The sequence below is a fragment of the Poromitra crassiceps genome (genome assembly GCF_964638095.1).
Source record: "Poromitra crassiceps genome assembly, chromosome: 6".
Classification (NCBI taxonomy): Eukaryota; Metazoa; Chordata; class Actinopteri; order Beryciformes; family Melamphaidae; genus Poromitra; species Poromitra crassiceps.
This window is the reverse complement of record NC_139627.1, coordinates 12,926,136-12,942,088: the sequence shown is the minus strand read 5'-3', so window position 1 is coordinate 12,942,088 and position 15,953 is coordinate 12,926,136. Positions and strand designations below refer to the sequence as shown.

Below are 15,953 nucleotides of genomic sequence, written 5' to 3'. Positions count from 1 at the left end.
ACTGTATATCAGTGCTTTTATTTATTTATTTTATTTTTGGCCAGGTGTTGCTCGAAAAAAATAGTTCTTTGATCTCAAGCCTTTATCTGGTTAAATAAAGGGTAAATAAAAATGATCATACGGACCGAGAGCTTCTCACTATGGGGACAGACCCCTCTGGACCCTTGACAGAAGCACTCTTTGTAGAACTCGCCATCTTCGGCTGCTCTGAGTCTTCTCTGAACTTCCCTACAGCCGTGCAGCAATCTCTCGACACTGGGGACAGCTGTCGCCAAAAGACTCATTCTGAAGGAATGGAAGTCCTCCTCCTCCTCACCTTCTTTTCAGGTGTGGCTGATCTCTGTTATACAGATGGAGAGACAGAGGTTCCTGAGAGCCAACTCGCTTAAGGTGCGTTCACACCGACCTCTTAAAGGTTTTTCGCTGGCATCGAGTTTGCGTACAAAGTCAATGCAAACGAGCGATTGAGCGTATATTCGCCCGGGAGAAAAATCGCTGGAAGTCCGAGCGATAACGAATCGCTCGTCGCCCGAGATTAAATATTCCAACTCGAGCGAAATTTCGCTGGCAAAAGTCGCTTGCTGCTCAACGCTGATTGGCTGCCGTGTGAGTCAAGGATCACACTGGCTTGGAACAAACCGCTGGTTTATTAGTGTGGCAACAAACCGCATTGACAGACTGACAACTGACATGAAGTGAAGTTTGTACTACCGGTATAGATACACAAGCTCGCGTTAGGAGCACGCTGATAGGCTTAGCTTGTAGTGGACAAACATCATGACATTGCGTAACGTTATAGCCCCCAGATGTCCATCAATTCTTGTGCCTGTTGACGAGCGATTTAAACACGGCGACAGAGCGATTCCAAAGGGTTGAATCGAGCGACAGGGAGAAAGATAAATATCTCGGTGTGAACAAAGATTTAGAAGGCCCTTTTTGGCCTACTTTGACGAGGTTAAGAATGACTAGTGACTGAGGTTAAGAATGACTAGTGACTGAGGTTAAGAATGACTAGTGACTGAGGTTAAGAATGACTAGTGACTGAGGTTAAGAATGACTAGTGACTGAGGTTAAGAATGACTAGTGACTGAGGTTAAGAATGACTTGTGACTGAGGTTAAGAATGACTTGTGACTGAGGTTAAGAATGACTAGTGACTGAGGTTAAGAATGACTAGTGACTGAGGTTAAGAATGACTAGTGACTGAGGTTAAGAATGACTAGTGACTGAGGTTAAGAATGACTAGTGACTGAGGTTAAGAATGACTAGTGACTGAGGTTAAGAATGACTAGTGACTGAGGTTAAGAATGACTAGTGACTGAGGTTAAGAATGACTAGTGACTGAGGTTAAGAATGACTAGTGACTGAGGTTAAGAATGACTAGTGACTGAGGTTAAGAATGACTAGTGACTGAGGTTAAGAATGACTAGTGACTGAGGTTAAGAATGACTAGTGACTGAGGTTAGGGCTGATAGACGGCTTGCCTGGCTGGTTTCCCATGGACCCCTTGCGTAAGATCCCATGGACAATATCTTGTACAAGCCTTATGCGGCTGGTAGCACCACGTTAAAATGCTAAATGTCAAAGACGTATGTATTCTTTTTTTCTTCTTCTTTCTTTTCCTTTGTCTGAGCCTGTTTGTCTTGTTTGTTTATTTGAAACACTGCCCCCTTTGTGTCTGTCTGACGTGTTGTTGCTCAGGTGTGGGAGCAGATGAAGACTCAGACCACCAGGTCATCCAGCATCATCGTCGCTCTGACTGACGGCAAGCTGGAGGTCTATCCCTACGAACTGACCGTACAGGAGGTAACACACACACACACACACACACACACACACACACACACACGTGTCACACACACACACACACACACACACACGTGTCACACACACACACACACACACACACACACACGCACGCACGCACATACACACCCTACCACTTCTACCGTAAGGTCCTTGTGTGTGGCCATCGTTATAAAGATGTTTCACAGACAAGCTTTTGTTCAAACCCACAGAAATATATTTTAAATTCTAGTGGAGCTCCAAAGACAGCAAACATTCCAGGCTGAATTACAGGGGAATGTGTAGAACATGAGGCACAGGGCGTCTGGGTAGTGGAGAGGTAAAAGCACTCACCTACCAACGCCTACACCCCGGCAGTGGTACCTCCCGGCAGTGGTACCTCCCGGGCCCCGGCAGTGGTACCTCCCGGCAGTGGTACCTCCCGGCAGTGGTACCTCCCGGCAGTGGTACCTCCCGGCAGTGGTACACCCCGGCAGTTGTACCTCCCGGCAGTGGTACACCCCGGCAGTGGTACCTCCCGGCAGTGGTACATCTCGGCAGTGGTAGCTCCCGGCAGTGGTACCTCCCGGCAGTGGTACCTCCCGGCAGTGGTACACCCCGGCAGTGGTACCTCCCGGCAGTGGTACCTCCCGGCAGTGGTACATCCCGGCAGTGGTACCTCCCGGCAGTGGTACCTCCCGGCAGTGGTACCTCCCGGCAGTGGTACCTTCCTGCAGTGGTACCTCCCGGCAGTGGTACCTCCCGGCAGTGGTACATCTCGGCAGTGGTACACCCCGGCAGTGGTACCTCCCGGCAGTGGTACCTCCCGGCAGTGGTACATCCCGGCAGTGGTACCTCCCGGCAGTGGTACCTCCCGGCAGTGGTACCTCCCGGCAGTGGTACCTTCCTGCAGTGGTACCTCCCGGCAGTGGTACCTCCCGGCAGTGGTACATCTTGGCAGTGGTACCTCCCGGCAGTGGTACCTCCCGGCAGTGGTACCTCCCGGCAGTGGTACATCCCGGGGCGCTCGGGTAAAATTTCTGCACCGAAAGAAGGTGTTTTTGTCCCGGGAAACCATGAAATTGCTCACAAATTGCATGATTCTTAGTCGTTATGATTATGCAAGTACATACTGGTACAGTGGTGTTACTGCAAAAAGTAAACACATGCTACAAACTAGCCAGAACAAGACAATTAGACTGGTCTTGAATTTGCCGCCTAGAACCCATATTGAGCCTTCGCATTTTAAAAGAATGGGATGGCTTCCTGTGGAGCAGAGGGTCTCTTTCCTGAAACTGGGACATATGTACAGAATGATAAACTGAACTGCTCCCAGTTATCTATGCTCTGGCATTGTCCTTCACGACCAGGTCCACGGACGGCAGCTACGGTCTGGACCACTCTCAATTTATGAGCCCAAAAAAGGCTCCTATTCACAGAGTGGCTTTATGTATACGGCCTGCCGGCTGTGGAACGCCTTGCCTAGGACAATTCAAAGCTCTCCCACTGTTACAGGCTTCAGGAAGGCCGTGAAGCGTCATTTGCAAGGAATTGTGTCCTTGGAGGCTTTGCGTCTTTCCGGAAGAACTTTTGTCTCTTTGTGCATCTGACTCTTCATATGTACCTTTTATATTGTACAGATGTCTTAAATGTTCTTTGTATCTTTCTTGGGACCACAGTGGAAATCAGTTGAACAACTGTCTGTGTTTTTATCCTTGTACTACTTTCTGTTACATTCTGTATGTAATATTCTTGTACTAAATAAAAATCAATCAATCAATCCCGGCAGTGGTACCTCCCGGCAGTGGTGGAGGGGAACTGGGGGGCATAGCGCCATCCTCTTAAGCGCTACGTTCTGCCGGCGGCTGGCGACTGCACATGTATCGGAGGAAGCATGTGCTTAATCTACAACTCTCCCCAGATCGGCAGAGGGGGTGGAGCAACGACCCCGTGACAGCAGAGGGGGGATTGGCCAAGTAGAATTGGGCAGAAAGAAGGAGTGGTTGCTGCTGCTGTCTGTCCCAGACCACTTGATATGACACTTTTGAAAGGACATTTTAGTGTGCTGGCCTGTTCTTGTTGGCTCCTGCATCCAGGTTTGCTCATTGGATTGAGCGTGCTCACTACTAGTTTGAGACAAAATGAAAGAAGAAGCTAGATATGTGGATAAACATTGTGTTTCTCCTCCTCAGGCAGACAAAGCCCGTGGCTTCGGGGCCAGAGTTTACTGTGTCGGGATCATGGACTTTGACCACAAACAGGTAGGATCACCTTCCTCTCTTCTGTTGTTTGTCCCTTCTTTCTTAGCGGGGGTTCCTATCTGGAGGAAAGCCCCAGGGGAGCACGGCCCGGGAGAACATGCAAACTCCACACAGAAAGGACCTTTTGACGACCCCACCTGGGCAGTAGGCACTGAGGATGCACCCTCGGCGCCCAGGCGGGCATCGAACCCAGGACCTTCTTGCTATGAGGCGACAGCGCTGCCACTGCGCCACCGTGCCCGCCGTTGTTTTTTCTTTGCTTGCCACTTACTTTCTCCATCAGGTTCGGTTTCCACATGTATTCAGGAAGGGAGAACCAAGCAGTTTGATCACTGACATTTTGTTTGTTTTAGTGTGTGAGTGAGAGAGCTACTGTAGAGAGAGAGGGAGTGAGAGAGAGAGAGAGAGAGAGGGCGTGTGTGTATGTGTGTGTGAGAGAGAGAGAGAGAGAGAGAGAGAGAGAGAGAGAGAGAGAGAGAGAATTAGTTTGGGATGTGGCCAAAATGTTTCTGACCAAGGTACAGGTGTTTCGAGGTTGTGTGTTCTTTGTGTGTGTCTACTCCTGGCCTTTAGTCTGCATTTTAACAGGCTTTGATGCGGTCAGTCCCTGTCAGTCAGTCTGTGCTTTGGTCTGCATTTTAACAGGCTTTGATGCGGTCAGTCCCTGTCAGTCAGTCCGTGTTTTAGTCTGCATTTTTGTGTTAGTAATTTAGGTCACCTTGGACTATTTCAGCTTGCTAAAGGGGCTTACTGTTGACCAGTGGTTAATTTGTAAGCGAAGAGGTCCTGGAAAACACAGAGAGGGTGCTGTCCCCCCCTTCCTCCAGCGCTCTTACCGGAGTGCTGGAGGGAGGAGGAGGGGGCGGGGCTGGAGTGCTGGGGGGAGGAGGAGGGGGCGGGGCTGGAGTGCTGGGGGGAGGAGGAGGGGGCGGGGCTGGTCATTACAGTGATACTATAAAAGACCTAGATCCCTGATGCGCGAGCCCGGTCCAATTTCTTTTCTTTTTTTTCTTTTCTTTTTTACAAACTACAAACATAAATAAATGTCAACTTGAAACTATGTTTCAACTACCACACAGCCTATAATATTATAGTCTATGTAAAAAAATAAAAATAAAAAATAAAATAAAATTGACAACCGGTCCGTGACTTTTTTTCCATCTATGGGGCCCTTTACACGAGGACAGTTTCTGGAAGAAACGACACAATAGCGTTTCCTTCACACCTTTTCCTTCACACCTTCTCCCTGTTTACATGAGCGCTGTTGAATTTTTAAAATGCCGTAATGTACATGCCAGGTCGCTAGGTGGCAGTGTGATCACCTTATTCTTTGCCCATACAAGGATGCTTCTGCATGACGTCATTTCGTAATCGTCTTTTCGGTTTTAAACACGGAAGTAGAGTACGCCTACCGCAGTCATTTAGACTTGCCAAAAAGCTGTTTTCAAGCTAAAAAAACCCCAAACTGTTTTAAAGTTTTAATATTTGTTGGGTGAGAACGTAACATATATGTGACCAGTTTATCAGAATAACGCCTATTGGAAATTTTTAACGAGCAGCGAGGACCGGGAGCGCTGACTGTGCTGACACCGGTCGGACTAGCTATCTGTCAAACCCTACTGTAGGCTACTGGCAGTGAGAAAACACTGTCGACGTGCTTTTGTAACTAACGTTAAATGCCGACCGGGATGCTCCTCGCAGCAGTAACGTTATGAACATGTAACTGAAGTTGGCCGCAGTGTAGCTTAATTCTGAATGTTGCCAAACTTCATTCATACTGACGTTTTATTTTGAAAATGGCCGCCAACTCGCGCATGGCTATGGCGTAATCGCGTGTGTCGCGTGTGTCAGAGTTCCTGTAATGAGCCGTCTCGAGCGATTACATGGAGCGCTCAGCAGGGAGCGTCACCAAGAATTTCACTCTGGAGGGTGGTTTCAAAATGTGTCGTTTCCTAAGCGCAAATTCGCCGTCGCCGTCTTAAAGGGAGGCACTAACGATAAAATAATTCCCCGTCACCATAGGAAACCGTCCTCGTGTAAAGTGCCCCTCAATCTACCGGTCCTTGGCAAAAAAAAGTTTGGGAACCCCTGGTTTAGCCTACTGAGCTGGGTGTGGAGACCAGGAAAGCACAGGCTGTTTACTGAGCTGGAGGTGTGTGGAGCTGCATCCCAGAGAGAGACAGACTGGACATCAGAATTTTTTCATATTTTTTTAATCAAGTCGGTGTGAATGTTTTCATTACTTTTATCATTTTTGTCGGCCTGAATGTTTTTTTTTACATCATATATATATATAAAGTCGGTCTGAATGTTTTTATGATTTTTATTGTTTCTAACATTTTTATCATTGGTTTTATCATTGAATAAACTAAAAACTAAATCAAACGCTTACTGCGTGGTTCTGCGGTAAAAGTGTCTCTGCTCTTGACTTTGACTGGTTAGTGTGGCTCTCAGTGAGGATCACTGCTATAAGAGATAGTGGGCGGGAGAAAAAGCCACGGAATGCATAAAAAAAATCCACAGTACCTGGACTGCAGCACATTGGACTGCAGCACATTGGACTGCAGCACATTGGACTGCAGCACATTGGACTGCAGCACATTGGACTGCAGCACATTGGACTGCAGCACATTGGACTGCAGCACATTGGACGCCTCGGTGCTAGTTGTTAAAAGTGTCATCACAGACAAAGCATTATTTATGATTTACATTTATTGTACAGAGTATTCCCAATAATAAAATCATTAGGGGAAGGGACGTTGATTTAAAGCCCATTTTCTGATTACATCTACTTTACCTTTCCCAATCACATTGCACTGTGTGTTGTCGATTATTATTATTATGATGATGATGATGATGATGATGATTATTATTATTATTATTATGATTATTATTTAACATTCACTCTTTGTTTTAAATATAAACATCTGTGGAAGTTGGTTTTCGTACTGGACAAGAATAAACAACAGTAAATGGAGGAAAACGTGCCCAGAGGGAAACCTGGACTATTGGCTCAAACTTATAATAAATGTTGAAAAACAGTTGTTCTGCACCGCAGTGTGATATTTCCTATCTTCTGTGAAGATCTGAACTGACCGTGTGTTTGTCACAGTGATCCCTCATGACCGTTATCAGAGGAAGTCATTATGTCAGTTGGAGACATCATCATGTTGTATGAGGCGTGGACTGCTGCAGCAGCAGGCAGCCACACACAAGATGTCAAACCAAAAACAAATGACTTGCATTAGCATAGTACTGTCGAAGTTACAAGACACGCAAAAGTCCTGAAAGTGTCTGGCTGAGTTGACACTATTCACCTTATTCACCACGTCCACTTTTTCTCCCTTCCGCGTTACCCGCAATTGTATTTGTTCTTCCGGTTCAGCGCTAGTTGGCGGCCAATTTCAAAACAAAACATCACTATGAATGAAGTTTCATTCAGCAGCTACACTGCGGCCAACTTCAGTTACATGCTCATAGCGTTACTGCTGCGAGGAGCCGATGGATGTACCCGGATGGCATTTAACGTTAGTTACAAAAGCACGTCGACAGTGTTTTCTCACTGCCAGTAGCCTACAGTAGGGTTTGACAGATAGCTAGTCCAACTGGTCAGCACAGCCAGCGCTCCCAGTCCTCGCTGCTCGTTAAATATTTCCAAATAGGCGTTATTCTGATAAACTGGTCACATATTTGGAATGTTCTCATCCGAAAAAATATAAAAACTTTAAAACAGTGTTTTTTTTTACTTGAAAACATATTTTTGGCAAGTCTAAAAATGACTACGGTAGGCATAATCTACTTCCGTGTCTAAAACGGAAAGACGATTACAAAATGATGTCATGCAGAAGCGTCCTTGTATGGGCAAAGAATAAGGTGAATACTGAGTGACTGCTCTAGATGCAAAATGTCTATTTGTACTATAAGTTCTTACCTAACTGTTCTTACGTGTAGGTTTTTAATTTAAGTAGGCTACTGTTAAAGAGCAAGGTGCAGGTTGAACAAAAACAAACAAAACAAACAAACAGAAGATTATATTTTTACAGGCCCCCAGAGCAGACATATGGAAACTTGGGCAGCTGAGAACGCACTTTTGCTGTAAAATGACGATCAACGTAATCGTGAATCTTGGTGGGGTGTCCAAATAATATGTCGACCAATCGTCCTCAAGAAAGGACGATATTTAAGTCAGTTGTGAAATCCAACTTCCACCAACTAACAATCATAACATGAGACCATTTTTATTCTTCTCACACCTAGAGAGATCTGAATTATTATAACTATTTCACTGATATCACTCAAACTAATAACAGTAGCCTACGGTCTTTACATTTGGCTCTGCGCCTCATTATGGTCTTAGCTGTATTTGAATCGCATTTAACATAAACATGGCCATTGGTAGCAAAACGGCCCATCTACATTGCTTCTAAGTTGCGTATGTTGTGAGCGTAAAAGCTTAGCGTTAGCAGCAGGCAGGCAGGCGGCGTGAGCGGCCGACAGGCAGCACTGTGCGCGGCCTGAGGAGGTCAACGTAAAGGCTGAATTATACTCGACCAAGCTCCGTGGGGGTGGGGCCCCACGAGTCTCCGTGAGTCACCGTGCAGACCTCGCACTGGGGCTGATGCCATTATACTCAGAAAGTGATCAGCATGTATTGTACAATGAAGTGAGAACAGCCCGTGGAAAAGTCGCAATGAAACGCTATTATGTGCAGTACTGAGTGCGCTTTCACTCTCAAATGACCGCACATCAGCACATGAAGGAATCACCAAACTTGTTTTTACTGAAAGCCGTTTCAGTTCTCAGCCCTGATAGCCTACTCTGTGCTGCTTTTAATCTGTCTCAATAATGCTCTCAACACAACACATTTACTTGGTGAAATGACTAAAAACGAACAGTTGCAAATCAAAGTTTATAGCCTACCACATGGGTCAAGAAATGTGGCGAAAACACAGCTCAGTGTTCAGGGCTCAGTGGCTTGAAAGCGGCCATGTTTGGAGAGAAGCCGTGCGCTGCTCGCGCTGTTAGAAAAAAAATCATGCACAAGGCGAGCGCCAGACGGAGGTAGCGCCCAACCACGGCCAACAAATTTACGTCATTTGACGCGCCCGGCCCTCGCCCCACCCCCGCGCCCTTCACGGCAGGGTGAGCATAATACAAGCTTTAGCGTTAGCAGGAGGCAGGCAGGCAGGCGATCATGTGAATGACAGGCAGCACTACTGTCTGAGGAGGAAGTCATCACATCAGCCTGTAATTGGACGGTGACCAGACCAGCTCCCTGGAGCAGAGATGAAAGCTTTGGACAGCTGCCAGAAAAAAGATCCTCTTAGCAACCGCCTCGTCTCCCTGAACACTGCTGGTCTGCAGGAACAGATACAGTCAGAGAACCTGAACACTGCTGGTCTGCAGGAACAGATACAGTCAGAGAACCAGAACACTGCTGGTCTGCAGGAACAGATACAGTCAGAGAACCAGAACACTGCTGGTCTGCAGGAACAGATACAGTCAGAGAACCAGAACACTGCTGGTCTGCAGGAACAGATACAGTCAGAGAACCAGAACACTGCTGGTCTGCAGGAACAGATACAGTCAGAGAACCAGAACACTGCTGGTCTGCAGGAACAGATACAGTCAGAGAACCAGAACACTGCTGGTCTGCAGGAACAGATACAGTCAGAGAACCAGAACACTGCTGGTCTGCAGGAACAGATACAGTCAGAGAACCAGAACACTGCTGGTCTGCAGGAACAGATACAGTCAGAGAACCAGAACACTGCTGGTCTGCAGGAACAGATACAGTCAGAGAACCTGAACACTGCTGGTCTGCAGGAACAGATACAGTCAGAGAACCAGAACACTGCTGGTCTGCAGGAACAGATACAGTCAGAGAACCTGAACACTGCTGGTCTGCAGGAACAGATACAGTCAGAGAACCTGAACACTGCTGGTCTGCAGGAACAGATACAGTCAGAGAACCAGAACACTGCTGGTCTGCAGGAACAGATACAGTCAGAGAACCAGAACACTGCTGGTCTGCAGGAACAGATACAGTCAGAGAACCAGAACACTGCTGGTCTGCAGGAACAGATACAGTCAGAGAACCAGAACACTGCTGGTCTGCAGGAACAGATACAGTCAGAGAACCTGAACTCTGCTGGTCTGCAGGAACAGATACAGTCAGAGAACCTGAACTCTGCTGGTCTGCAGGAACAGATACAGTCAGAGAACCTGAACACTGCTGGTCTGCAGGAACAGATACAGTCAGAGAACCTGAACACTGCTGGTCTGCAGGAACAGATACAGTCAGAGAACCAGAACACTGCTGGTCCGCAGGAACAGATACAGTCAGAGAACCAGAACACTGCTGGTCTGCAGGAACAGATACAGTCAGAGAACCAGAACACTGCTGGTCTGCAGGAACAGATACAGTCAGAGAACCTGAACACTGCTGGTCTGCAGGAACAGATACAGTCAGAGAACCAGAACACTGCTGGTCTGCAGGAACAGATACAGTCAGAGAACCAGAACACTGCTGGTCTGCAGGAACAGATACAGTCAGAGAACCTGAACACTGCTGGTCTGCAGGAACAGATACAGTCAGAGAAGCAGAACGCTGCTGGTCTGCAGGAACAGATACAGTCAGAGAACCTGAACACTGCTGGTCTGCAGGAACAGATACAGTCAGAGAACCTGAACACTGCTGGTCTGCAGGAACAGATACAGTCAGAGAACCTGAACACTGCTGGTCTGCAGGAACAGATACAGTCAGAGAACCTGAACTCTGCTGGTCTGCAGGAACAGATACAGTCAGAGAACCTGAACTCTGCTGGTCTGCAGGAACAGATACAGTCAGAGAACCTGAACTCTGCTGGTCTGCAGGAACAGATACAGTCAGAGAACCTGAACTCTGCTGGTCTGCAGGAACAGATACAGTCAGAGAACCTGAACACTGCTGGTCTGCAGGAACAGATACAGTCAGAGAACCTGAACACTGCTGGTCTGCAGGAACAGATACAGTCAGAGAACCTGAACACTGCTGGTCTGCAGGAACAGATACAGTCAGAGAACCTGAACACTGCTGGTCTGCAGGAACAGATACAGTCAGAGAACCAAGCTCAAAAACCTTTGTAAATATGTAGCTTGATCTTTATTCTCCTCACACTTGATCTCTTTTTATTGATCTTACCCTGTATTTCTTTATTAATAGTCTTATATACCAACCTGGCTGGCTATGGCTACCATTTCAACTTGACAGCATAAGCATTCTAAATCGGCCCTAGCCTTATTGTTGCAGTATTTGCGAATACAATAACTGACAATAAACTTGAGTTCCCTAGCAGCAGAATTCACGTGAAACAATCTATAGGGAAAATGAACTGGAAATGTAGGCTACTGTACCACAGAAGCGGTTTTGAGTACTTTGCAAGGTGTTCATTATGTCTGTCTGTCTGTCTGTCTGTCTGTCTGTCTGTGGGTAGATTTTGCGAATGCGATAGCGCCACACCATGCAAGATGCAGTCACAAAACTTGACAGGTGTGTAGTTGACATCAAAATGCAGGGCGAGTTCGAAGATGGGTGTGGTCAGAGTAAGGCCCCTCCCTCTACTTTACATCCCTGGCCCGCATTCGTTTTACATGGCGGCCGGGTTTCACGGCTGGCGGGAACCCATTGCAAGATGGTATCCAGTAGGGGTGTCACAATATATCGTCCCACGAAATTTCGCGATAGTAAAACGTCACGATATGTATCGTTGAGATGAAATCTCATATCGCGTTTTTTTTTTTTTTTTTTTTTTTTCCAAAAATAGACTAAGAAACGTCTTTGTTTGTTGAAGTTCAATGTGTGGAAAGTAGTTCAGTTGAACAAGTCTCTGAAGAGACACATGAGAAGTTATACAGGAGAGAAACCATTCAATTGAGTTTCTGGCAAAACTGTTTACTTGACAGGAAAAACTGAAGATGCATAAAAAATAGACTAAGAAAAGTCTTGTTGTTTGAGTTTGAAGAAAAACTGAAGATGCATAATGAGAATTTATACTGCTGAGAAACCTTTTAGTTCAAAGTAAATCTAAGTGACGGTGTAACTCATTCTATTTCAAGATAAGCCTTATCTCCAATCTCATGTTTTTTCTAGTTGTTATTGTAATAACAATTTCCCACAACAGCATGTTTTGTATTTGTGCATTTCAAATAAAATACTACTTTTCCAGTCATATATTGTCATTATTCAAGTTTAAAAAAATATTGTTAAAATCGTATCGTATCGTATCGTTATCGTGAACCCAGTATCGTGATACGTATCGTATCGTGAACTGAGTGTATCGTGACACCCCTAGTATCCAGGTTTTCATCACTGTGACACTAAACTAAACTAAACTAAACTAAACTCTAAACGCGAGTCAGCCTTTTTCTGCCTGTTAGAGTGTCAGTCTGTCTTGTTTGTTTAAACATGATATCGATGCTATTTCTGCGAGAGTGTTGGATGGTCAGTGGCAGGAAAGCAGTGGAGGGATGTGGAGAGGGATACATACATCAGTAGTTCTGCGCTGGATTCAAATTCAGAGCTTTTTGAGTACGGATCATATTTATTTTTGTTGCAGCTTGCTGAAATAGCAGACGGCACGGACCAAGTGTTCCCGGTGCTGTCCGGCTTCCACGCTCTCAAAGACATCGTTAACTCGGTGAGGTCAGATCACATCATACCACGTTGTATACAAATGAGTTTCATACACACAGAATCTGTCTGTCTGTCTGTCTGTCTGACTGTCTGTCTGTCTGTCTGTCTGTCTGTCTGTCTGTCTGTCTGTCTGTCTGTCTGACTGTCTGTCTGTCTGTCTGTCTGTCTGTCTGTCTGTCTGTCTGTCTGTCTGACTGTCTGTCTGTCTGTCTGTCTGTCTGTCTGTCTGACTGTCTGTCTGTCTGTCTGTCTGTCTGTCTGTCTGTCTGTCTGTCTGACTGTCTGTCTGTCTGTCTGTCTGTCTGTCTGTCTGTCTGACTGTCTGTCTGTCTGTCTGACTGTCTGTCTGTCTGTCTGTCTCTCTGTCTGTCTGCATGTCTGTCTGTCTGTCTGTCTGTCTGTCTCTCTGTCTGTCTGCATGTCTGTCCATCTGTCTGTCTGTCTGTCTGTCTGTCTCTCTGTCTGTCTGCATGTCTGTCCGTCTGTCTGTCTGTCTGTCTGTCCATCTGCCTTTCCACTCAGATCCTGAAGCAGTCGTGCACAGAAATATTCACAATAGAGCCATCCAGCGTTTGTGTCAATGGTAAGTTGGATGCTTTTTTCCACAACAAGAGACAATTATGCAAGAACAAATTAATACAGATTTGAAACAACAAATGCAATTGTGCCGATAAATAATGCATATGAATTTAACTCCTAAAGAAGGTCCCATTTTACGCAATTTTTTTGCCATCTAAAACATGTCTCATGGGTCTTAAAAAAGAAAAACAGCATTTGTGGGACTTCTCTATCCATTCTGTCTCTCCTCATCAACTATTCACCATTTTGAGGGGGTGGGGCCTCTGATAAGATGATCTGTTCGGATGAATCATCTTTGGCGCAGTTGATTGTTTTCTGGGCGTTTTTCCTTTCTACAGCTATAGGTTGAGGCCACGTCTCGTCATAGACGCTGGCTTAGCTGGCTCAGCCTGGCTGGGGGCGTGGTCAGGGTGGGGTAAAAAACCCCGTTCTATCCATTCAGCAAAGTTAGAATTTAGCTGATAGCCCAGCCCAGGCAGACACGATCGGGGATTTAACCACCGCAGTAAACGCACATCTGAGCAGACGTCTTGTGTTCTGCTCTAGAACCCCCAAACCTGTAGTTTAGAGCCGCAGCACCGTCTTTTGGTGAGTCAGCCCATGATATATATGGGTGGTTTTACCCCACTCGCGCGCCACCCGGTTAACATTTTGTGGGCGTTCCCAGACATGCGGACTGTCTCTATGCTACAGACAACACACATTCACTTGGTGGGGTGGTGCTGTAAGCGGGCAAATGAAATGCGTCTTACTTTGTGATCTCACAAAGTTACAGAAGACAAAAACACCCCACTGAGCTTGAGTGCACCATTTCTTCTCCGCGCTGCACAGCGCAGTGCAGGGGAATTCCTTTTGGATAGGTCATTACGCATGGATGTGCCAAACGCCAGGACATCAAATTCTGCTGCTAAAATTGGGTAACAGCAGATCATTCAGTGAGGCAATCAACTATAATTCACTGAGAAACTTTTATCACATCGCAAAGAGGGGTTATTGGGAAATTAATTGAGAAAACTTGGACATTGTAGCCTACTTGCAATATTATTGTCAATCAAATGTCCCTGTTTCTCCGTTGCAAACACGTTTCTATTTTCCAGTCAACAAAAGAACCCGAATTGCATCAAATCGCAGATGTTTATGATGTGATGGTGGTGTTGTGAGATATCCAAATTACGCATCGAGATAATTACAGCATGCATTGCACAAACTGCATTAAAGACTGGGAGACGGGAATCTGATTGGTTTGATTGATGTAACGCCCAGGCATCGCCAGGCCACACCTGTGAATAATTCTGGTGGTTATCCGTTTGCGCCGTGCACAAATGGTATTTTGCGGGGCACGGAGAATAGCAGATGACTTGGCACATCTCCAATTTGCGCCTGCGCCCGGTGTTATGCCGAGTTCTGCATCCCCAACGAGAATTGCATACCCAACATATTTTGGGACTGTTTTAACTTAAAAACAGGGAGACAGACAATTAAAACCCAGACAATTATATCATTTTTAAACAGTTACGTTTCTGTATAAATCATTACAATATGCTCCCGTGAGGTGGGGATGCGTTTGGCGGCGGTGGTGCAAAACTCGGCATAACACCTGGAATGCAAATTGACACTTGCGCGAGGCTGACTGCTATCGTCCCTGCCTTAAGAGTTAGGGAAGATAGCATAAGGCTTAAGGTGCACAGGATTTGTTGTGTGGCCATCTTGGCGATTGTAATTATGATATAGTGTCTTGTAAGCCCATATGGGCTGGGCACCCAGGTGCATGACACTTAAATAAAAATATCAATCAATCATCAATCAAAAAAAATGCACAAACCGGTGCGTAAGCGATAGCGCCTGTACGACGATAGGGCCCCATGTGTTTTGAGACTTCCATGATGTACATCTATAGACCTTATTCGATTGACGTAACTCACGTACGGGCACGCCCACCACTGCCATGCTGTTGACATAGCGCTGCAGCTCTCAAGTGACAGCCTATGTAAGAGCAGTGTTTATACGAAGCTAGCCGCCGTCAGCGTTACCTATATCATTCCTGTTGTGTTTGGATGGTGACCTGCATTATACATGGCTGTAGTGATGACAGCAATAAAAATCCCTGTGGTTTGTTTCTATCTCTACCGTCCACAGACGTGAAGGGAGCGAGACTGAGGATACGTCAGAACAGGAGATGTGTGGATAGTTAGGAGAGACAAGTGAAACTTTCTGACAGCTCCTCACGGCAAAGTCTGTTCACCTCGTTTTTTCTTTTGTTTATTATTACAGGCATTAACGGCAACATACAAACAACAACTCTGGGTTTTTTAGTGCTGTCATCACTATCGCTATTTTGTAATGGAACAGAAACGACAATAAGGCCGTTACTATAGTTGTCAGCTGCAGGACGGTATGTCAACAATATGGCGCTGTCCAGGGTTAGCGAATAAGGTCTATAGTCCTTATCATCAAATGCAAGGGAAATCATTTTTTTTCATGAAATTGGACCTTTAACATTGCTGGAATAATAAGTCACCACATTTGACATTTGATATTGTAGTTTCTATGGAATAAAAAAAAAATCTTGCTATGGAAAAATCACTGTCTGCACTCTATTAGTTCCTCTTATATTTTTCAACTTCATGTATTTGTTGTTGTTGTTTTCATCCCCGT

At 45.9% G+C, this 15,953-nt stretch overlaps 1 protein-coding gene across 1 annotated transcript in view; it reads left to right on the top strand.

The window, feature by feature from the left end:
* The window catches only part of LOC310777709 (anthrax toxin receptor 1-like), a gene marked incomplete at both ends in the record, with an annotated part of 43,876 nt that overhangs the window by 4,410 nt on the left and 23,513 nt on the right, over positions 1-15,953 (top strand). Inside the window, 4 exons of the mRNA XM_083638083.1 lie at positions 1,701-1,805; positions 3,977-4,045; positions 12,643-12,723; positions 13,242-13,302. Coding sequence (XP_083494209.1) covers positions 1,701-1,805; positions 3,977-4,045; positions 12,643-12,723; positions 13,242-13,302 — 316 coding nt within the window. The remainder of the gene's footprint in view (positions 1-1,700; positions 1,806-3,976; positions 4,046-12,642; positions 12,724-13,241; positions 13,303-15,953) is intronic.